This window comes from Borostomias antarcticus (genome assembly GCF_949987555.1).
Source record: "Borostomias antarcticus genome assembly, chromosome: 18".
NCBI classification, from domain to species: Eukaryota; Metazoa; Chordata; class Actinopteri; order Stomiiformes; family Stomiidae; genus Borostomias; species Borostomias antarcticus.
In genome coordinates, this window is record NC_140251.1 from 8,785,609 (window position 1) to 8,809,143 (window position 23,535).

The window sequence follows — 23,535 nt, forward strand, 5'->3', positions numbered from 1 at the left end:
GAAGGGGAAGCACACATTATCATACTAGTTTTGTAGGTGGGCCTATCTGAGCAGACATAACACAGAAAAGGACATGTGTTTCCTTTCTGAAATAACTGACATTCAGCAGTTGCCATTCCACGTAGGAGCATCATGTCAACAGTTTCTTCAATGGGAAAAGATTGTATCAATACATTTTAAAAATTGTAGCATTTGAATGTTCTGGCTGCAGTGGTGGTCCTAATTACTGAAAATATCTAGGCATACTACACTCCAATATTATGTTACTAACAGGCAGATACTTGGAGTCCGATAAATTTTGTGATATTTAAAAAGACAAAATAAGATGGAAAGTGAGTGAACATTATTATTGCCCTGGAGATGAAGTGCTGGGAAGATATCAAGCTCTTGAACATTGTTCTGACTATGGCGGCAGTGGTGTAGCCTATAGCCTACTCCAGTAGGTTATATGACAATGCATCTGCAAAGTATTCATCTCTTCACTTTTTACACGTGTTATACAGTCTTATTCCAAATTTGATTACATTTTCAAAATTCTACACAAAATACCCCATGACAAAATAAAAAAATGTTTCGTTTTTTGAGGAAATTTTTGCAAATTTATGAAAAATAAAACACTCAAATATCACATGTGTATATGTATTTACTCCCTTTACTCAATACTTTGTTGAAGCACCTTTGGCAGGATTTACAGCCTCAAGTCTTCTTGAGTATGATGCTACAAGCTTGGCACGCCTATTTTTGGGAAGTTTCTCCCGTTCTTCTTTGCAGATCCTCTCAAGCTCAATCAGGTTGGATGGGGAGCGTCGGTGCACAGCTATTTTCAGATCTCACCAGAGATGAGACAGCTCAAGTCTGGCTGGGCCACTCAAGAACATTCACATAGCTGTCCACCTACCACTTTTTTGTTATCTTGGCTGTGTCTTTAGGGTCGTTGTCCTCTTGGAAAGTGAACCTTCACCCCAGTCTGAGGTTCAGAGCGCTCTGGAGCAGGTTCATCAAGGGTCTCTCTGTACATTGCTGTATTCATCTTCTCCTCGATCCTGACTAGTCTCCCAGTTCCTGCCACTGAAAAACATCCCCACAGCATGATGCTGTCTCCACCGTGCTTCACCGTAGGGATGGTATTAGCCTGGTGATGATACCACCATGCTTCACCGTAGGGATGGTATTAGCCTGGTGATGATACCACCATGCTTCACTGTAGGGATGGTATTAGCCAGGTGATGAGCGGCGCCTGGTTTCCTGTAGGGATGGTATTAGCCAGGTGATGAGCGGCGCCTGGTTTCCTCCAGACGTGACGCTTGGCATTAAGGCCAAAAAGTTCAATCTTGGTTTCAGCAGACCAGAGAATTTTGTTTCTCATGGTCTGAGAGTCATTTAGGTGCCTTTTGGCAAACTCCAAGCAGGCTGTCATGTGCCATCTACTGAGGAGTAGCTTCCGTCTGACCACTCTATCATAAAGGCCTGATTGGTGGAGTGCTTCAGAGATGGCTGTCCTTCTGGAAGGTTTTCCCATCTCCACAGAGGAACGCTGGAGCTCTGTCAGAGTGACCATCGGGTTTTTGGTCACCTCCCTGGCCAAGGCCCTTCTCCCCAGATTGCTCAGTTTGGCCAGGCGGCCAGTTCTAGGAAGAATCCTAGTGGTACCAAAATTTTTTGTACCCTTCCCCAGATCTGTGCCTTGATACAATCCTGTCTCGGAGGTCTACAGACAATTCATTTGACTTCATGGCTTGGTTGGTGCTCTGACATGCACCGTCAACTGTGGGACCTAAACAGGTGTATGCCTTTCCAAATCATGTCCTATCAATTGAATTTACCACAGGTGGACTCCAATCAAGTTGTAGAAACATCTTAAGGATGATCAGTGGAAACAGGATGTTCAATTTTGAATGTTATAGCAAAGGGAGTGAATACTTATGTACATGTGATATTTTATTTTGTTATATTTAATACATTTTGCAAAAATGAAAAAAAAAAAAAACTTTTTCACTTTGTCATTATGGGGTAGCCTATTGTGTGTAGAATTTGGAGACGAAAAATGTATCCATTTTGGAATAAGGTTGTAACATAACAAAATGTGAAAAAAAATGAAGGTACTGTATATGAATACTTTCCGGGTGCACTGTAAGACTGTAAGACAGATACTAGTCCTATTATTGTTTTTTAGGGAGGTTTATGGATGTGTTATATGTGACAGTCTGTCTATCCTGTGTTTAAGCCACTAGGGACCGTGCAGGAAATAAGTGTTTCACTTTTGCATGTTATCCCTGGTATTTTTAATGTGTGCTATATCCATAATAAATGCAATCAATCAATCAACCAACCAACCAACCAATCCATTAATCCATCAACCAATCAATCAATCAACCAATCAATCAATCAATCAATCAATCAGACAATCAATCAATTTTGTGATATCTCAAATGTTTTTCTTATGAAGTGATAGAAAGATATCATGATTAGGTATTATCGCCATCCAGCATAAACTCTCTGGAAGATGCACTGAATACAGAAGGTCTACTGTGCAAGCTTTGAGACTTGTCGAATACCTCCATCTGGCGGTATCTACACTGCATTATATAAGTTTACCATCCCGCCCACACGCCCGAGCTCCCTAAAAACTACAAGTACCAGCATCCCTGCGCTCAAGGAGCAAGTAGTCATGCGGATAGAAACGGAACGATTCATCCGCTCTGGTGCAAGAAGAAGAAAGTTGGAGTTAAGATGCAAGAAGAGGATGGCAGCGAAGGAAATTCTCCTACAGGTCCGCGGATTCTGGCCTCCAAGTCCGTGGATGCGCCTGAAGTCGAAGGAGCGAAGGACCAGAACACGAAATTATGCGGTTACTTGAACAAACTGACTGGAAAGGGGCCTTTAAGGGGGTACAAACCCAGGTGGGTCGTCTATGATCCGAGGAAATGCTATTTGTATTACTTCAAGACTCCTCAGGACGCTCTTCCACTGGGACATATAGAGATAGCCGATGCCTGCTTCAGCTATGATGTGGAGGGGGAAGAGGGGCAGTTCGAGATCCGGGCCTCCGGGAAGGAGTTTCTTCTCAAGGTAGGCTATCACACAAGTCTCTTAAGTCATTTTGATAATAGATGCATGGTTGTTTTGACATGAATCAGTTCAACAGTGAACACGAAACGTGACGTAGACTGTTTGTTTGTTTTTTATTCACTATGTTAACGTTAGTGCTACTTCTTTCGAGTTTTCATTGTGGAGGCGCCTACTAACGCAACTGCATGACAGTGACTCTGTGCTGCAAGTCTGTCACATTGAACAGTGTCATGTATTGTGCATATTAGGCTTTGTTAGCTAGCTGAGTCATATATTCATTATATCTGGCCAACCTATTAGTCACATGAACTAGGCTACCCATCTTTTTATTTTTTTGTTTTATTGTTCGAAGAAGAATGCTCTAAGTGAGCACAGTTGACAGTTGTCATCCCACCTGGCTCACTACCGGCCATGACTGGTGATCTAAAATTACACCGTCTGTGGCTCAGGAGGTAGAGCGGGTCGTCCAATGACCGTAGGGTCGGTGGTTTGAATCCCTGCTTCTCCTGTTGACATGTCGAAGTGTCCTTGGTCAAGAGACTGAACCCCAAATGACTCCCAATGAGCAGGCTAGCACCTTGCATGGCAGCTGCCGCCATTGGTGTGTGAATGTGTATGTGTGAATGAGAGGCCATTGTAAAGCACTTTGGATAAAAGCGCTATTGCAGTCCATTTACCATTTGCATTACAGTAGCATCATCACACAGAATCACACAGCTCCCTCACAATATGGCACCGGTGTGGTAGGCAGAGGCAGGTGGTTTGTCCCAGTGTCTATTGGTTTGTCTTTATTTTCACTCTCCGCAGACTGTCCACTTCTGCATGTCCATGTATAGGTTACATCCCATACAACAGGTGTTTGGTGGTTCGTATTATAAACCTTGTACAAGGCCCAGGGCCAAGATGGGCACGGACCGGAACTGAGACTGAAACCAGCATCTGTGTTCTTTTGTACTCTTGTAGTCTCTCTGTCAACTCTCGCGTAGTGCATTTTTGTGTGTGTGTGTCTGACACTTGTTTTTAAGATTTATTCTGTAAGAGGTGGAACGCTCTTAACCAGGACTTCAAGGCAGTCTAGGCAGATGGAATCAGGCTCCAGAGCTTTCTCTGGCTTTACATGCTGGAGGGCAGCAGCGAACTCCTCCGGTGGGAATTCGCCAGAGATGTTTCCGCCGCTAGGAGTTTTCCAGAGGTCAGACACTTCTTTCGCCATGAGACGTGATGATTCACGGTCTTTGCCCTCGTATGTCCCACTTTTCACAAATTGTGATGCAATTTTGTTTGCAGAGATGGGGCAGTGACGGGGGGAGTGTCTAGACCTAACAGTGAGGTTGTTAAGGATGCTCCATGCCTCTCGGCTGGAGTGTGAGAAGTCGATGGAGTTAATGGCCTCCTTCCAGCGCTCTTGCCTCCTTCAGCTGAGTCCTGACAGCAGGGCTGAAGCAAGTCTGTCTGACTCCTGGGGGGGGGGGGGGGGGGGGGCTGGATGAACTCCACTGACTCATTTATAAGGATTCATTGTGGAACACCCAAGCCTAGGGATGGGTGTCGTTGGGATTTTATCGATACCAGTATCATCATCGACACTGCCTAGGTCGATGTTTCTGTCTCAGTTGGCCTTCATTTACATAGTGGATTGACAGAGTGGTGTATGATACTTGTCCAGCCATTGCTGGTTATGGCTACTTTTTACACATAGGCAAGCTCAGCTCTGATGTTTCTCTTTTTAACTGCATGCTAAGCAGGTGTGAGGGTGTCTGATAATGTGCCTCTGTAAGGGGGGTGGGAACTGGGGTTAAGGGCTGTCGTCATCTCCGGGGGGGGGGGGGGAAATCTTGTTGAGCTGGTCATTTCAAAAGTAGCTCACAAGCCCAAAAAAGTGTGTTTTTCATTTACCAAATGTGAAACTTGTAAGTTGTTACAACTAACTTTTTACATATTGCATAGCACCGTCGGTAGATTTGGTGAAGTACCATTTTGCCCTGTCCGCCACTATGCCTACTTCTGCGAGAGACAAACAATAACTATGAAACATCATCGCCTGACACCAGCAGCTTGTTCATGATTGGGGACGGATGCCAGCGGTTGGCTGATTTATGAAACGCATGCGGCTCCATGGATTAATGAGACGATGTGTTAAATACCGATAGCAGCACCGTTTGTACATATGCTTATCAATATTTTGGCACTGACCCAATGACGTACCGGTACCAAAAAATACTGCTTCCCAATACCCATCCCTAGCCAAGCCAGACAGTCTCACATAGCCTAGTCTATCAGGGAATCAGAGCTGTCATGTCCTGCGTTCCTCATGTTACTGCTGTGTCACAGGAGACGGTGTCAGCATGTGTGTTTTGCTCCCAGGCCCCCAACAGGCAGGCGATGCACTACTGGCTTCAGCAGCTGCAGCAGAAGCGCTGGGAGTTCAGCAACACCCGAGGCTCCGGCCAGAGGGACAGCTGGACCTCTCCCACCCTGCCCTACCCACTCACCGGCCTGGTGGCCAAAGACACAGGTGAACATGAAGTGGGCTAGACCCACACGTACGCACACCACACACACACACACACACACACACACACACACACAGATAACCTAACAGCTGCTCATTTACCAGACAACTCAAAATAAACATCAGAGGCTGTTTGAGTAAGGCACAGTCCCTGTTCTCTCTCAGGGTGTTGGCCATAACGTACTGTACATATAGATGTTGTTATGTTGTCATTACCATATCACACATTGACCCTGTGCTCTTGACTTGACTTGACAAAATAGCAGCTACACCTCAGAGGCAGATTCTCTTCCTCATCAACACCTGGCTCCTGTCAAGTAATCATATGACTCACTGACACTATCATATGACCAGGTCTTTTCCATGAAATGCTTTAGGGAGTTTTATGACCCGTTTCATTCTTACACCTTTGCTAATCTTTCACCATAGATAAATGGTAAATGGGCTGCACTTATATAGCACTTTTATCCAAAGCGCTTTACAATGGCCGCACATTCACCCATTAACACACACATTCACACACCAATGGTGACAGCTGCCATGCAAGGTGCTAGCCTGCTCATTGGGAGAAATTTGGGGTTCAGTGTGCCCAAGGACACTTCGACATGTCATCAGGAGGAGCCGGAATTCTATACTCGTGCGCTGTTTATAGTTCCAGATTTGTCGTCAAGTGTTCCAGATCTTTACAGTTCCTCTTTTGTACACCTCATAGAACTCATCAACCCCTCCCCGTCCCCCCTTTATCAAAACGGTTTCCCCTCATATCGAGCTCTGGTTTGTTTGCACCACATGTTGCATGCCCAGCCATGGCCTAGTGGACCCTGAACACCCTGGTAGGGGCCCCAGCTGTGGTGGAGTGGTCAGCATTTTTACAGAGGAGTAACACGCCTGTGGTGTGGTCACTTCCTGTGGAACGATCTTTAATGTAAAGATGGTCCTACTAGCTAAGCTAAGCTTAGCATTAATTAATGGAGAATGTTTCATCACTTGATACTCTAAGTATGCTGGATCTTGGTTCTGTACTGTATACTGTATGCTGTTGACAGAAATGTGTCTGCCTGCAGTTCATTGGAAATATGGTGGTGATCTTGTGTTGCGTTGATTACCTCCGCGACAGCACAGGGCGAGAGGTAATGTTTTCGGTGGCGTGTGTTTGTGCGCACGTGCCTTTGTTTGTCTGTTAAGAGGATTACGCAAAAACTACTGGTCATGAAACTCGGTGCAAGGGCGTAGTATGGTCCAATTTGGAACCCATTACATTTGGGAGCCGATCCTAATCACAGGACGGGTCCACGAGCCGTTTCTTGGTTTGTTATCAGGATTATACAAAAACTATCAGACTGACTTTCATGAAACTCGGTGGAGGGGTGTGTCACGGGCCAATTTAGAAGCCATTCTATTTTGTAGCAGATCGGAATCACAGGGTGGACCCACGAGCTGCTGGCCATTCAACTCCATTCATTTTTTGGAGATTGGGAGCGAAAAATCCCCCCCATTCATTGTCAATAGGCGGGATAGAAACGTCCATATCTCAACATGGGAAGGTCACAGTGACACGAGTTTGGACTGGTGTAAAGCTCGCGACCTAACGTATGCGGCAATACCAAACATGTCCCGCTCATGGGCAGAGGTCTGTGCTCTCTGACAACCATTTCTAGCTACTATTGTATTCAATATGATCCACATGACAGTTGACTCACAAACTGATTAGCCTACTAATACCGTTGGATCTGTGAATCTAGCTGGGAAGTCAGATTCTTGGCCTTAATGTTCAGTCCCATGCTCCATACTGTGTAGCTTCCTCTCATTCTGAAACACGCTCCATTGCACAGTGCTCTCAACAACGCATTTGTTTTCTATTTAATCCTGTGTGCTGGATCTCACACGGCGCTAGAAGAGGCTGCATGTCCTCTCTGGGAGGCTGGGCTAGTAAGGCAGCTGCTCTCTCAGGCTGGGGGAGTAACCATGGTTTTATTGCACAGCTGCATGGCTGCCGTGTCGAAACCCAGAGAGAAGTCTTCTCTCCTCCAGCTGATGACAGATGGAGGAACAGCAGAACGTCATGCCACAGGAGAACAAAGCTAAATTCTGCGACCGTATTGAATGAAGAGCTTTCTAACAAACTGCCTTTACATTAAGACATTAAAAGCATCAAGACAAAGTGCAAGAAACGCATACAATGTCATATAAAACAATGTAAAGAAGGACATTTAAAATAAAATGCAGGAAAAATATAATACAGGAATAAAAGTTACAGTTCAGTGTATGAATGAATAATTATTTGATTTAATGAAAAGCAACAAAAAGAAAAGTATTCAGTCTTGATATAAAAGAACTGAGAGTTGCAGCAGACCTGCAGTTTTCTGGAAGTTTGTTCCAGATATGTGGAGTATAAAAACTGAACGGTGCTTCTCCATGTTTTGTTTTAACTCTGGGGACAGAAAGCAGGCCTGTGCCAGACGACCTGAGAGGTCTGGATGGTTCATAACGTAGCAGCAGATCAGAAATATATTTTGGCCCTAAACAATTCAGTGCTTTTTAAACCAACAGCAGTATTTTAAAGTCAATTCTTTGACAGACAGGAAGCCAGTGTAAAGACCTCAAAACTGGAGTGATATGATCAACTTTCTTCGTCTGAGGACTCGAGCAGCAGCATTGTTAATCAGCTGCAGCTGTGTGATCGATTCTTTTTAGAGAGACCTTTAAACACACCGTTACAGTAGTCGAGCTTACTGAAGATAAACGCATGCCTCTAGTCACATGCAGTACTGTAGCTATTGCTGTTATTGAGCTTGCCAGTTTCTGTCTGTTCTCACAACTGGCATATAACAATTGTAATCTAATGGGCCTACTTGTATTTATAGGCCTCACAAGCAGGCCCTGCCGAGTGTGCCAGCAATAGTACAGTACTTAACAACATCTCTTTTATAAACATTTCCATGTTTGCTGGGCCGTGGCAGACGAGGAGATCCAGCTGTAGTGTGGACTCAGCAGAGACATTCCTCTCCAGTGGTGTCATCACAACACGGCCATCTTGGATGAGATCTGAACCGTCTGGCCAGGGATGTTCCCAAACTTTCCAGTTCACCTCATAGCAGTTAGCTTCGCTGGACTATATTTGGCATTCCGACCTCAAATAGACTCCAGATAGTCAGAGTATGCTGGTTAAGAGAGGAGGCATGCCCCGATGAGGAGTATTCTGGGTAATTCTACAACAATAGACTTGGCGGCACAGTAAACAGACTTACCGCTCCCTCAGGCACACTGGGTTCTCATTTCCTAACAGGGCTCCAGTTGGGGAGTCTCTTTGGTGTGCGTGTGTGTGTGGTACAGCAGGACCCGCTGGTGGGCAGATTGTTGTGGTACCTAACTCTGCCCCCCTCCCCCCCTCTCTCTCTCCCTCTCTGATGTCTCCCAGATCCCATCTTCTTTGAGCGGAGGAGCGACAGCATGGAGAGGGTCCGCAGTGACTTCTCCATGGAGACGGAGATGGAGGCGGAGGGTCCGGGGGGTGTCCAGTCAGGGCGCGGGCCTCCAGGCTCGTCCACCAGCCCCATCAACTTCTCCCTCAAACACTGGGGCACAGAGCTCAGGTGAGACCCTGCTGGGACCTGGAGGCTAACACTGCTGCAGCCACTCAACACTGACTAGTTATTACAAGTTAATTAAAGGTCTTATTATTATGAAAAACTCACCTTCTCCGTGCTTGTGCACATACATTGTCTCTCTCTACTAACACACAGACTGTGAAATAAGAAGACCTATTTTTTTGTGGGCAAACAAATTCAGAAGACATGTGATTCAACAAGCCATTCAGATTTGCCTCCTGTAGAATTATACCACCCCCAATCTGGAAAAAAAGTCTAGAACAGGCCTGAAACAGAGGGGGATAGAGGCGTGCTAGAATGCTTAATCTGAGTGGTATTTTCAGCAGAAATATTCAAAGACATGTTTTGGGGACCCCAGTGACCTCTATTAACTTGTTGAATAGGAGTATAATAGGAGACCTTTAAAAGGGAGAATGTCTTTTCTCAGGTCATTGTGTTCAGTGCCTGTTAAACTGGCTTGAGTAGTGCTTCATCCACTTCTCATGAGTTCGCTGCTATTGAGGAAGATCTGCTGTCCCTTTAGTTTGTTCAGAAGAGAGGAAATTGTTGTGAGATCATAATGTTACACAAAAAGTCATCTCTTTAATGATGACGGGGACGTGGAAATGATTCAAAGTAACCCTGCAAATAACAAGAAGTGGGGGCAAATATCCAAATGATGCAAGGTGCAGCTTTCCTGCTAGATCAGACACATCTGATAGTGTTAGAAATGGGTGTGGGATCAAAAGCAGAACTGTTCTTTTTTGACCAAGTGTTGGTGTGAAAGCGTTGAGAGGAAATGGTTGGACACCATGAGGGTGAATGGTTTAGTTCAGCGAAAGAGAAGCTGCCATGTTACTGGCACGTCACCTTAAAATATCTCTAATCACCATATTCAGCACAGTCAGTGTTCAGATCTAACAATGTTTTATGTATATTAAACAGATTTGGACTGGCCTGCATCTTCCAGCAACTGTAACCAGTTTTATTTCTTGAGAAAGGCCACAAACAATGACACAGTGTGCTTACAGTATGATACTGCTGGTTAGGAGGGACCTCCCAGAGAAAGTTGTGTTACAGCTATCACTAGAGTAGCACATTATATCAGGTTTTATCAGTCTAGCCCTCACATGCCGCTCCTGAATTTCATTATGTGCTTATGGATGAGTTCCTTCATTTGTAGAAATTTAAAGATGCTTTTTTTTTTTTACAGTTCTTTCTGCAATCAAGTAAATCAGTCATATTTTTGTTATTTTAATTAAAGAATTAAAATAACTTATTTTTAATTTAAGAAAAGTTGTTTTCTGTCTGTGACTCAATACACCAATCACATGTCCTGAGAAATAAGTGGCCTTGACAAAATGTATCTGCTTTTGATAACTGCTGAAATAAATAAATAATAAATACATTAATGTATCTGTCTGCTTTTGATAACTGACACTTTTGCGCTACAAGGGCTGACCCCATTCAGTCAACTGGCCGATTGTTTGGTTGATGGACTGTTGATCGACCAAGATTTCTTTTGGTTGAGAAAAAAAAATTTTGGTCCAGGTTTATTTTATTTAACGTTTTATTCTCCACACAGCATGAGGGTTCACGCCACAGTTTAGCACGCTTGTCAGTAGAATAATCCTTTCTGGATGCTGTGTCCTTCTCTCTTAACATAGCTAGGCTATATATATATATATTGCTACTTTATGAATGCAATCTGAAGGGGAAGAACTCTTCAGAGAGATTTTGCATTGATTTTGTGTCTGTCCTTGTTGCATGTAAAATAAAGACAGTTTCACACCTGAAGCCACAAAGAGTGAAGACTTGAGTTTTCTTCCACAAATTCCTGACACTTTCCATTCTGGCCATTTCCAGAAGAGGTGTGTTGTAGTTGACTCCCTGTCTCCTCCTCCAGAAACTCCATGTCCCACCTCCGCTCGGGGCGGGGAGGTGAGAACAGGCGCAGTGTGTTCTACACGGCCAGCAGCGCAGACGACTGGGAGCTGGTGGAGGCTCCAGCCAAGGACATCCCTGAGCAGAAACCCCACCCCGACGCCCACAGACGTGAGTCCACGGCCGACGCCCTTCTCTGTCTCCCAGGCCTACCCTGATCCTGGTTCTTATGTCACCCTTCCCTGGTCCTTCTCTGTCTCCCTGGCCTGGTCCTGGTCCTGGTCCTTCTCTGTCTCTCTGCCCTGGTCCTGGTCCTTCTCTGTCTCCCAGGCCTGGCTTGGTCCTGGTCCTTCTCTGTGTCTCTGCCCTGGTCCTGGTCCTTCTGTCTCTCTGCCCTGGTCCTGGTCCTTCTCTGTCTCCCAGGCCTGCCATGGTCCTGGTCCTTCTCTGTCTCTCTGCCCTGGTCCTTCTCTGTCTCTCTGCCCTGGTCCTGGTCCTTCTCTGTCTCTCTGCCCTGGTCCTGGTCCTTCTCTGTCTCTCTGCCCTGGTCCTGGTCCTTCTCTGTCTCTCTGCCCTGGTCCTGGTTCTTCTGTCTCCCAGGCCTGTCCTGGTCCTGGTCCTTCTCTGTCTCCCAGGCCTGGCCTGGTCCCTCTCTGTCTCCCAGGCCTGGCCTGGTCCTGGTCCTTCTCTGTCTCCCAGGCATGTCCTGGTCCTGGTCCTTCTGTCTCCCAGGCCTGTCCTGGTCCCTCTCTGTCTCCCAGGCCTGTCCTGGTCCCTCTCTGTCTCCCAGGCCTGTCCTGGTCCTTCTCTGTCTCCCAGGCCTGTCCTGGTCCTGGTGTCACCCAACTCGGATGAGTTGCTCCACTTAGAATCCCTTAGGCCGCGTTCACACTTGGCCTCTTTTGTTGTTGAAAAAGCGCTGCCTTCTGCACCTTTTCTGCGCTTTTCTGCACGAGTATTCTGTAACCTTAACAACGGGAATCATACATTCTAGCCGACGTTGACTGAACCGTATCATCTTAAACGTCAACTAAATTATTAATATTATATAGGGCCTACTATAAATTGATAGAAATCAACTAAATGTATGAATTGCTACTCTTTCATCTGTATGTTACTGTATCGTTTGTGACTCGTCACATGTACTGTAACTGTAGTGTAAATCTGAATTGGTCAGCTGTCAGAAATGCGCTTGACATCACACAGCGCTTTTCTGAAGAATTTCTGAACAAAATTCAACTCAAAAGGTGGTGGCAGCTGCGCTTAAAATAAAAAAATAAAATAAAAATAATAATAAAAAAATAATAATAATAAAGGTGTCCATCTTTTGCCTTTTCCCATAGGTTTGCATGTAAAAAAAGGCGCTGGTTGTTAAAAAAAAAAAAGTCTAGTGTGAACACAGCCTTACACTTTCTTACAACTTCCTATCATATGTACAACACCTTCTCAGATAAGAGGTCCACTGCTAAAGATCAGCATCTGTCACTGTGTGTCATCTGGAGTTGTATTTCCACTAACTGTATAAAACATGAATATCCTTTGTAAGGGATCCACAAAGAGACTGAGGAATAGATTTGCCATAGGCATTCGTTCATTTACCCGAGGATAACAGTCGTTCGAACTTTGAACCCCTCCCATGTGACCTCTCCCCTCAGACTCCATCGGGTCGCCCTTCACCTTCGACTTTGCGCGCTCGGTGCGTCATAAGAGGCCCTTCCTGCGGGACATGAGGCTGGGGCGCAGCGTAGAGAGCCGCAGCGGCCCCGAGGCCGAGGGCGCCGCCCCGGTGGAGTGTAACGGCAGCAAGCCCTCCGAGTTGCAGCTGCGTCTGCAGAGCCAGCAGGAGGAGCTGAGCCTTGCGCACCAGGAACAGGCCAAACTCAGAGAGGAGCTGGCCAGTCAGAAGGTACCACTCACACACACACACACACACAGACACATACAGACCCATACTGTAAGATGCATCGAATCGTTGCTGACCAATCCCAGAGCAGAAGGATGTGTTGTATATCACACAGTGTCAGTGGGGTGTCACCAACAGGAAGATACTGTATGCTCGGGGTGAGACTACAATCTCAGGGAGATATTACATTCTACTCAGGGTGAGTCTCAGGGTAGCTGCTCAGCTCTTTGCTAGTCCTGTGTTATCTTAGCTCTTATCTTCACCTGACACTTCACTAGTTCCTCATTCCTGGACCACACGACGGCCTTCCTGTGTCTGGGTAGATGTGTGTGTACTTCCTGTGTATTTCCTGGGTCAAGAGAGAGAGAGAGAGGGAGAGAGTGTGTGTGTGTGTGTGTGTGTGTGTACTGTATGCAGGCTGGAAAGCACATGATTAGTCATGTATAGAAACTGGGATCAAAACGTGACCAGTGAGGCGATCACTCGCTCACTCTATGATGTTGTTGTTGTTGTTGTTGTTTGAGGTTATAACGGAGGTCTATGGCAGACCAGGTGGCAGCCGTCAGAGACCGGGTACTGTATCATAGACTCTTTATGTGTGTGTGTATGAAACTTTCTGTAACGGAAGACTAAAACTAAGGTTTTCATTTTGTTTCTCTGGTTTATTAAAAGGCGTGTGGTCTTTATAATTCTGGATGTTTGAAATATCTCTCTCACTCGTGTCTTTGTCAGGCTTTTAGAAATAACCTTCTTTCAAGCAAGCAGAGGTCTGATTCTGAATGTCTGTCTTTCTAACATAATACATGGTGTTGAAAGCTTTCATGCAATTAGATTTGATATAAATTGGATTAAGAGTTGATAACCGCTAGCTGAGTACACAGTGGCTAGCTGAGTACACAGTGGCCTCTGGCCTTTCTCGAAGAGGATGTTCTCAGAGAGGATGTTCTCTCTCTGCTCAGGGGAATCTGGAGTTGGGCAAGCAACATTGGTGGGAGGGCTGCTCTCGACTAAGTTAATCAATGACTTCCTGCATGTCCCTCTGGCCGCAGGATGACATCATCATGTCCACAGAAATATCTCAACCTTCCAACAACCAGTCACGGCAGTTGGGCTTAGGGGTACATCTGTGAATGAGTAACTGCTAGGAAAAATTTTGTTTATTTGTTTTTTTGTTTTTTTACCTCCATCTTCACCAAAACACCAGTTAACCCCTGCTGATTTAAGCTGCTGAGTCTAATCTTACAAGATTATTTATTTATTATTCAGTAACCCCAAGTAATCTAGCACTGGATAGGCTCAATAGTTCACATTACTTGTATTAAAACAATGCTTGATGTGTGGCTTGTGTGATTAATCCAACCAGCCTTTGTTATGGGGGCATCTGGAGTTTGTCTGGACCCCTAGGACCGGTATTGTTACTGGACATTTCTATACACTGTGACACTGTACCTTCATGTTTAACCCGAGACGCCACCGTCTCCCGGAGTCTGATGTCTGACACAGACCCCCCCCCCCCCCCCCTTCTTCCCCCGCAGGAGCTGGTGAGGCTGCTGCAGCAGACCCTGAGGAGCTCCCAGTGTGAGAGACGGCCAGCGGGCAGCCCCACTGCCACCCCGTCCCCGGGTCAAGACCCAGGGCAGAGCCCGGGGGGAGCTCCGGACGGGCCCCAGGCCCTCCTCCTGGAGAGGGAGGGGCAGATCCAGGCCCTGTGCGGCCACATGGAGCGGCTGGCCCTGGAGAAGGAGAGCCTGCAGCAGGAGCTGAAGGGCCTGAAGATCAAGGTGGGAGAGATCAACGACCAGCTGGGCATGATGATGGAGACCATCCAGGCCAAGGACGAGGTCATCATCAAGCTGTCCCAGGAGGGCTGCGAGGGGAACGGGCCCCCGCCCGTTGACGGCAGCCCCCCGCCCCCCAACAAGGAGAAGCAGGAGCTGGACTCCCTGAAGGTAAGAGACGCCACGCAGCTCTGTCCTCAGCGCAGGTGGCGAGAGGTGGGAAGGCTAGCTAAGCTCCAACGCTAGACACAACTAGGACACTTGACCAAGAGGAAGGAACTGAATGCCAACTTCGATCCAGCTGCCCTCTGGGGTCTAAGTTGTTACTTTAGAGTTTAGTTTCGACACTTTTACAGTGTTTTGAAACGAGAAAGATTTTTTTTTTTCCACTGAAAATGTTAAGTCGCTGATCTCTTTCGACAACTCCGCCGGACTGACCGCTGTCCGTGCCCCCGTTGCAGGACGCTCTCCAGGGCTACAAGTCTCAGAACCGGTTCCTGAACAAGGAGATCCTGGAGCTGACGGTTCTGCGCAGGAACGCAGAGGGCAGGGAGAAGGCCATGGAGGCCAAGGTGATTCAGCAGGGCCCGCTCTGGGAGCCGCGGCCGGGGTTTCCTGGTTGTTTCGTCTGCTGGTGTGTTAGCTGGAACAGAAGGGGCCTTTTAGGGGGAAGTCCAGCTGGTAGCCTCTTGATTCTACAGTACCTACTTTATGTGGAAATGCCACCTCGTATCACTGTATGTGTGTGTGCTTGTGTGCATGCGTGCGTGCGTGCGTGCGTGCGTGCGTGTGTGCGTGCGTGCGCGCCCCACATAGCTGATTACGAGCTAACAGTTTTTGTTGTTGTTGTGTGCTCCAGTACACGGCCCTGGAGGCAAAGCTGTGCCAGGTGGAGAGTAAGTACCTGGTGCTGCTCCAGGAGGTGAAGAACCCGGTGTGTTCGTCGTCGGAGCTGACCCCGGGGCGCGAGGTCATCTCCAGACTGCTGGAGGACGCGCTGCAGGCCGAGAGCAGCGACCCGCTGGAGCACACCATCCTCAAACCATACCCCGTCAGGTAGTATACCACACCCTAAACCAGACCACACCCTAAACCAGACCACACCCCGTCAGGTAGTATACCACACCCTAAACCAGACCACACCCTGTAAGGTTGTAGACCACACCCTAAACCAGACCACACCCCAAACCAGACCACACCCTAAACCAGACCACACCCTGTAAGGTAGTATACCACACCCTAAACCAGACCACACCCTGTCAGGTACTATACCACACCCTAAAGTAGACCACACCCTGTCAGGTAGTACACTGTACCTTACACCATCCTCAAACCACACCCCGTCAGGTACTATACCACACCCTCATCATGTTGTAACATTAGTATCACACATGCCTGGCATGCTTCAATAGGAAAAAGTTTGCTTGCTTGCTACAGCTGAATACACAAAAGTGGGCACATTTAATTTCAAACCTTTATTTATATTGTAAAGCACTGAGGTTTCCCTCATTTCATGACGAGTTTACACAGCGACACAAATAGCAACAGAACAAATGCAATATACAATAATAATAATAATACATTAAAAACAGGTTGAAGTACAAAGGTCTAGTCCATCGATTTAAACTCTGTGACTGGAGGAAGTACCTCAAGCTTTAGAGTCTGTTGTAAGGTATTCCTGATTGCTACTATGGACAGAATAACGAAATACATAATTTTATGCCGTCAATAAGATGACAATTTCCATACTTTCCGCCAATTTTGCTGTTCAAAACGACACGCAGCGTCACAACTCGGAAACTCGGGTGTCATTGTTATTTCCCACTCGTAATTACGACTTTTGGGGGCCGTTCATGTGTTCGTAACTCGTAAATACGATATTTCCGAGGTGCACTTGAACGCAGCATTGCACTGCTGAACATGACCCACATAACAATACTCATAGAAATAGAATCCATGTTTTAGTATACCTATTATCCATGTTTTAGTATACCTATTACATTCTATTGTACTCTGTGTCACGATGATGATGATGATGGTGATGGTCTCCTGTTGCCGGTCCTCCTCTCTTCCCTGTGCAGCGAGTACGACGTGTACGGCTTCAAGACGGTGCCCGAGGAGGACGACGAGGAGGAGAAGCTGGTGGCCAAGGTGAGGGCGCTGAACCTGCACTCCCTGTCCCTGGCCGACCAGGAGGTGTCCGTGGGGGTGAAGTGGGAGAACTACCTGTCCGGCACCATGAACCGGGAGATGGTGCGCTCGCCGGAGCTCAAAGCCCTGGTGCGCAGCGGCGTTCCCCACGCCCACCGCTCCAAGGTGTGGCGCTGGTGTATCTCCTTCCATGTCCGGAAGTTCCGGGACACCCAGCGGGCGGGCTACTACGAGTCCCTCCTGGGCGTGGCCCAGGAGAAGCCCAACCCGGCCTCCAAGCAGATCGAGCTGGACCTGCTGCGCACACTGCCCAACAACAAGCACTACTCCTCCCCCAGCGCCGAGGGCATCCAGAAGCTCAGGAACGTGCTGATGGCGTTCTCCTGGAGGAACCCCGACATCGGCTACTGCCAGGGACTCAACAGGTATGGGACGGGGACCAGGGTCACAGTCCTGGGCCGCTTGGACACTGTACCACAAGCTGCACCACAATCAGTGATCACATCACGTTCACTATTTACGCCTTGATTAGATGAGATATGATATGACAATGAAAAGATTGAAGAAACATTAATTATATTGTGGCAATTGCTTGCGAACAATACATTAACTGTCATATTTCACCACAGTAGCTAGCTGAGAGCTAGTTTGTGGTTTATTGGTGTGAGTTTTACGATCTCATTACTTAAGAGTTCTGTGAATCAGTTTGCTGTCTCTCTCCTGTCAGGCTGGCGGCCATCGCTCTGCTCTACCTGGACCAGGAGGACGCTTTCTGGTGTCTCATCGCCATTGTGGAGGTCTTCATGCCGAGGGACTACTACACCAAGACCCTGCTAGGCTCTCAGGTAAAAACTCAAGGCCTCAAGTTCTTAACCTGACGTGCCAGAAGGTTCGTTTCGCATAATCATCTGGGAACTCTCCATTGGAAACTGTTTGGAGAAGGGCAGGCACGTTTAAAAATACTTGGCAGGGGTATCACCGTCTCACACCGAATCACAACTTCAACTGCTCCTGGCCCAGCGTAGCTGTATGTATTTCCTCTCAGAACGCCGATTGGCTAGATCATTTTTCTGGCACAAACGGATCTCTATGGAAAGTAACCAGACTGATTTAATTTTAAATAATATCATTTGTTATATGTATTTTTTCTTGATTTAATTATACAAACTGCTCAGTGTAATTTCGAGTATACAGTAAATAAAGCTTGAATGAATTTGAGAGAAACAGAATGTGAGCTCGTGAGATCAGGATGGTTGTTGCTGAGTCTTTTGTTGAGTCTACTAATTTTTCTCTGATGTGGATGATGTCATCTCCATGTGACGGAGGGTGCTGATCATGACTCACCTGCAGGACAATGTGTAGCAGTAACCAGGGCTGCGTTCCGAATCGCCTACTACCCTACTATATAGTATGCCAAAACAGAATGTAGTATGTCCCAATACATAGTATGCCACATGCAGTATGGCAAAAATACCAGGATGACCTACTACATCCGGTGGTATTTTGCAGTATGCAAGCCAGCAGGCTTTTCTGGCTATTCTGACCCACAATCCTGTGCGCAGCGGAAATGTGCGTCACATGTGCGAGTCATGACAGCTGTAGACGAATGTCGCGTTATGGACAGCGACGGATGTGGGCTAATTTCAAGGCGCAATGTTATGACAAGGTAGTATGTCCCAATTGGATGCCTACTGCTTGCAAAGTACGTACTTTCTAAGGGCAGCTGTAGTAGGTACTGGTAGTAAGAAGTAGAAGTATGCGATTCGGAACGCAGCCCAGCTGTGTTCCTCTGAGCTACTAACCAGCTGTGTTCCTCTGAGCTACTATCCAGCTACTAACCAGCTGTGTTCCTCTGAGCTACTATCAGCTACTAACCAGCTGTGTTCCTCTGAGCTACTATCAGCTACTAACCAGTTGTGTTCCTCTGGTCTACTAATCAGCTATTAACCAACTACTAACCAGCTCTGGTCCTCCTGAGCTTCTAACCAGCTCTGGTCCTCCTGAGCTTCTAACCAGCTCTGGTCCTCTGAGCTTCTAACCAGCTCTGTTCATCTGAGCTTCTAACCAGCTCTGTTCATCTAAGCTTCTAACCAGCTCTGTTCATCTGGACCTCCATCCACTGTTCTCCATCTGACCCCATCTCTCTCCAGCTGTGCTTACAATTACAACGTCCTGAAGTCTCTGTGGTGCTGGTCTCTGTAACATCAACACGTTGGGGCCTGCGAACCAGCAGGGACCAGAAAATGACTCTGGTCTTGACTGTTTGTTTGCAGGTGGACCAGCGAGTGTTTAAGGACCTGATGAGTGAGAAGCTGCCCAGACTCCATGCACACTTTGAGCAGCACAAGGTGGACTTCTCCCTCATCACCTTCAACTGGTTCCTGGTGGTGTTTGTGGACAGTCTGGTCAGCGACATCCTCTTCAAGATCTGGGACGCCTTCCTCTACGAGGGCCCCAAGGTAACTAGAAGGACGAGTCTTTGATATGTAACTGCTTGAACAGGTACGGGGGAGGGGGTGAAATCTGAGATACCTGGCCTATTGTGAACTTAACTATGGTGGAACGAGCGGGAGGGGTGCCCTTCCATTTTCTTTCAAGTCTGAAATGACTTTTACTCATGCCTGTCTAGTCCTGGAGTACCACACCACGCACGTTCAAATACGAGTGGTGCAATACTATCTGTTCCTGTGGTAGTGATACTGATCCTCGCCAACGTTGCAAAAGTGATGAATGCTGTAAAAGCGATAATGAGGTACTTTATATTTATAGATCCACATAGTCGCCCTTTCAGAGTGGCGTTCCGTTTCAGACGGATCGTGTTCCTTGGGCGGGTGTCTCTAGGGGAGCTGTAAGATTTCACGTGTCTCGTTCTTTTCTTCCTCCCCAGATCATATTCCGCTTCGCCCTTGCTCTCTTCAAGTACGAAGAGGAGGAGTTTCTGAAGTTGCAGGACTCCATGGCCATATTCAAGTACCTCCGCTATTTCACACGCACCATCCTGGACTCTAGGTAACGTCCCTGTGCACCTGGTGTCTGAGAGTGTTGTTTATGCTTTAATCTGGCTCCTCAAGGCAAGTTTTTTTGTATAGCACACTTCAGCAACAAGGCAATTCAAAGTGCTTCACATGAGATATTAAAAACATCAAGACAAGAAGCAAGAAACACAAAAGGTCATATAAAACGAAATGCAACAGAAAAAGGGACATTTAAAACAAAATGCAGGGAAAATAAAATACAGAAATAAAAGTTACAGTGCAGTGTATGAATGAATAATTATTTGATTTAATGAAAAGCAGCGGCGAAAAGAAAATCAGAAAGCCCAGTAAAGCTGTGTGCTAGCTAGCGCAGTTGACCATGAGCTACTGTAGAAAGGACGCAGGCCGGGGTCATCGGGGAGCGCAGGCCGCCGCCCGTGAATGCATGTGGTCAGCATGTACAGTGACATTAGGGTACTGATACTTAGGGGAGACAAATGTCCAAAATATACTGGTGATGCATCACCTTTGCAGTTTATGAACTGTTGGGTTTGACACAGCTGGGGTCAGCTGAACGGGTGCTCTTCAGCTCTGCTCTGATGTATCACAGCTACCTACTCTAGTTAGATAGCTAGAAAAGTTTAAAAGAATACACCAGAGCACCATGACATCAAATTGTAATAAATGGGAAGCACAGGCATGCGGACACGCCCCTTTTGGGTGAAAACGAGGCGGGACCAGGGCGGGACTTCCCGACCATTTCAACTTCACCCAAAAAGGGGCAGTAACCATACCCACGGCATGAAAGCTCCCGGATGACTGCTCTGGCCTATGGAGGTGAAAGGGCGGCCATGTGTGGACGGCTCTGTGGCTCTCCCCTTAGGTCGGAGCAAGCGGGGGGGGCGGTTTGGAGCACTCCGGGCTCTCCCCCCGCACCCCCCAGTCCCAACCCTGTGTTTCTAGGGCCCCCATACGGCGAGCTGTCTTCGCTCAGTGCTGTTTTAATTTGTGGATCCGTCCCGTGAGTTGGATCTGCTCCAAAAAAAACAACCATTGAATGGTTTATAAGCAAACTACACCCCTCCACTGAGTTTCATTAAAATTGGTCTGGTAGTTTTTGTGTAATCCTGCGCCACACCACCGAAAACAATACCTTCCTCCCTGCTCTGTTGCTCGGACGGAGGTCATGATGACACATAGTGACCTGACAGTTTACACACCAAGTCGTGTGTTCAGCCAGCAGATGTTGTACATCATGCCAGCAGTGCAGGCTAAGCTTGATAGACTCGGTACGCCCCCTCTGTGTCCCCCTGCAGGAAGCTGATGAACATCGCCTTTGTGGACATGAACCCCTTCCCCCTCCGGCAGATACAGAACCGTCGGACCTTCCACCTGGAGAAGGTCCGCCTGGAGCTGACGGAGCTGGAGGCCATCCGACAGACCTTCCTGAGGGAGAGGGAGACTACGACGGACGGCAGGGCCTACATCAGCGAGGACGAGGAGGACAACTAGCTAGCTAGCGAGAGAGCTAGCGGCCTGGCTCACCTACAGTACTAACCAGGCAAAGAGAGGGCGAGGGGTTATTCTCTGGACCAGGGCCATGTTCAGTATGCGAGCAAGCAGCTTCCCTCCCTACATGCTGGAGTTGGAGCTGTCACCCCTCTTTTCATGAGGGTTTTTAAAGACCAAAATCATATTGCCCAACTGGTCTTTCCTATCAGTATTCCAGCCATCTTTTGTAAATGCCTTAATTAATGATGTTTGTTTGCTTGTTTGTATGTTTGTTTTTGGTCAAGGGACCTTGAGCCAAGAGGTTGAACTGCCAACCATAACTGTCCATCTGTACATTGCCATCTTACCATGATTGCTAGACACCTTGCAATCTCAATCAGTATTTTCAAAGAAATAATTGGAGTGGAGACTTTTATTTTTGCCGGTTGATGGAGTGATTGTATCGTCCTTGATAAAAAAAAAATATTGTTCTCCTTCAAAATGAGACTTTATTTATCGAACAATCTGCCGTAGCTTTGACTCTACACAGCACATTCTGAGTGACAGTTTGCTGACTCCTTAGTAAACGGTCACAGTCTACTACGCATTCCCAACTACACCCATTGGATGTACTCCCTATGTATGTCGAGGCACTTGAATCACTTTTAATGACATTATTATTGATTGAGCATTTTCATGGAAATAGGATCAATACTTCATTCCAGACTCCAGGAAAGCTTCCCTACTGCTGGTGGAGGGAAAGGAACGGCAGTAAAACCAGGAGCCACATCTGTCATTTTCATCAGACAGACTTTCTCTCTTCCTGTCGTCGTGGACTGTCACTGACAACAAATGAATGCAGAGAACTGTACTCGTATTTCCTGTTCTTCATTGATCAGGTCACACAAACCCGCCCTCCCCAGCACCTGCCATTGTTTATTGTCTAGTTCAAACGTGGCCTTCATTATTTTCTCTCCAGTTCCGATGCACCATAGATTTCCCAGTAGCTCCATCAGTAACATAACTCTCACTCACATACCACGCCACACCATAGAGCATGCCACACCGTAGAACTTGGTTGTACAGTTCTGACTGAGTTGACTGTTTTGCCGTCATGTTATCTGGGCACCTTCTATCCGGACCATTCTGTTATGTCACCGGGTGGTGTATTGGGTTTCTCCTGTTAGTTCACTTGTTGGCCTCATGGAGGCAGTGTAACAGAGCATGTGTACAGTTATGACCAGCAAGGGGAGGATCTACCTGAGTGACTGGTGAACTTTTGATTGTTGAGTTTTAGAGCAAATATTACAAATACTGTAGTGTTGTTCTATAGCTTCCCATTTGTCAGCACAGCATGGTTGAGCCAGTGGCAAGTGTTTTTTAACAAATGAAAACTTTTTAAGGGCAGATATTATGAGGGAATTCTTGGGTCTATGGGTAAGAAATTTATGTTTTCGTTTTATTGATTATGGCCTCAGCAAATCCTATTATTTTCATTGCTGAATGAGGCATTTCTGGAAGGTGTCTTCTGGAAGTATTATGAAAGAGAGCAGGTCTCTTTAAACACACATGCCGTAAACGTACATGCCCAAGTCAAGCTTTAATGTGTTCTTGACTCATTGAGAATTTGATAACATATCCATTTTAAGACCCCATGTTAATCTGCATGTTGACTAATTGCCATTTATTATTATATGACATCTTAGAGCTTGTTTCTTTTTTGTTTTAAATAAGCTAGTTTGTCAAATTCCCTTGGTTTTGTTCTTTAATGCACAGGTTTTGTTCTGTAATGCACAGGCCTTTAAGTCCAATTCCAACATTATCCAGAATATTCATGGGCCACCTTTTGTATCTATAAAGACTGAGTATCATTTGAAGCCTAGAGACGAATAACCTTGTGTGCCATTTACATTTACACGTGTGTTACTGTATTGTAATTGGTGTCTTCTGACTTTCACATTAAAATACATTTAAATGCATAGCACTACATACTGTAGAAGACCTGGTGTTCTTGCAAGTGATGTAAATCATTCACACAAAATATAATTAAGATGGTCTGTAGCCTACATCAGTTACTGATCAGGCTCTCCCCAAAAAATCTAAGCCTACATATATGGTTATTTGTCAATAGGCGTAATTTAATTCAATTGAATGTTACACAATTGTTCAATGCCACATTTGTACC

The 23,535-nt window shown here is 46.5% G+C and overlaps 1 protein-coding gene across 1 annotated transcript; it reads left to right on the forward strand.

Moving 5' to 3' along the window:
* The first annotated feature begins 2,697 nt into the window (after positions 1-2,697).
* tbc1d2b (TBC1 domain family, member 2B) lies at positions 2,698-23,525 on the forward strand. The gene is made up of 13 exons (XM_084453122.1): positions 2,698-3,069; positions 5,434-5,584; positions 9,000-9,174; positions 11,075-11,223; positions 12,708-12,958; positions 14,491-14,904; positions 15,195-15,305; positions 15,593-15,789; positions 16,815-17,309; positions 17,612-17,729; positions 19,158-19,343; positions 19,772-19,893; positions 21,176-23,525. The coding sequence occupies exons 1-13, from the start codon at positions 2,731-2,733 to the stop codon at positions 21,369-21,371; spliced, it is 2,904 nt and encodes a 967-aa protein (XP_084309248.1). The 5' UTR covers positions 2,698-2,730; the 3' UTR covers positions 21,372-23,525.
* The last annotated feature ends 10 nt before the right edge of the window (positions 23,526-23,535 follow it).

What these genes read in the sequence shown, in the direction of transcription:
- tbc1d2b (XM_084453122.1), top strand. Translation starts at nt 2,731, where the DNA reads ATGCAAGAAGAGGATGGCAGCGAAGGAAATTCTCCTACAGGTCCGCGG. An exon ending in CCACCCCGACGCCCACAGAC is followed by an intron (nt 11,224 to 12,707) that starts GTGAGTCCACGG and finishes CTCTCCCCTCAG; the next exon opens with ACTCCATCGGGTCGCCCTTC. An exon ending in AGACCCTGCTAGGCTCTCAG is followed by an intron (nt 17,730 to 19,157) that starts GTAAAAACTCAA and finishes GTTTGTTTGCAG; the next exon opens with GTGGACCAGCGAGTGTTTAA.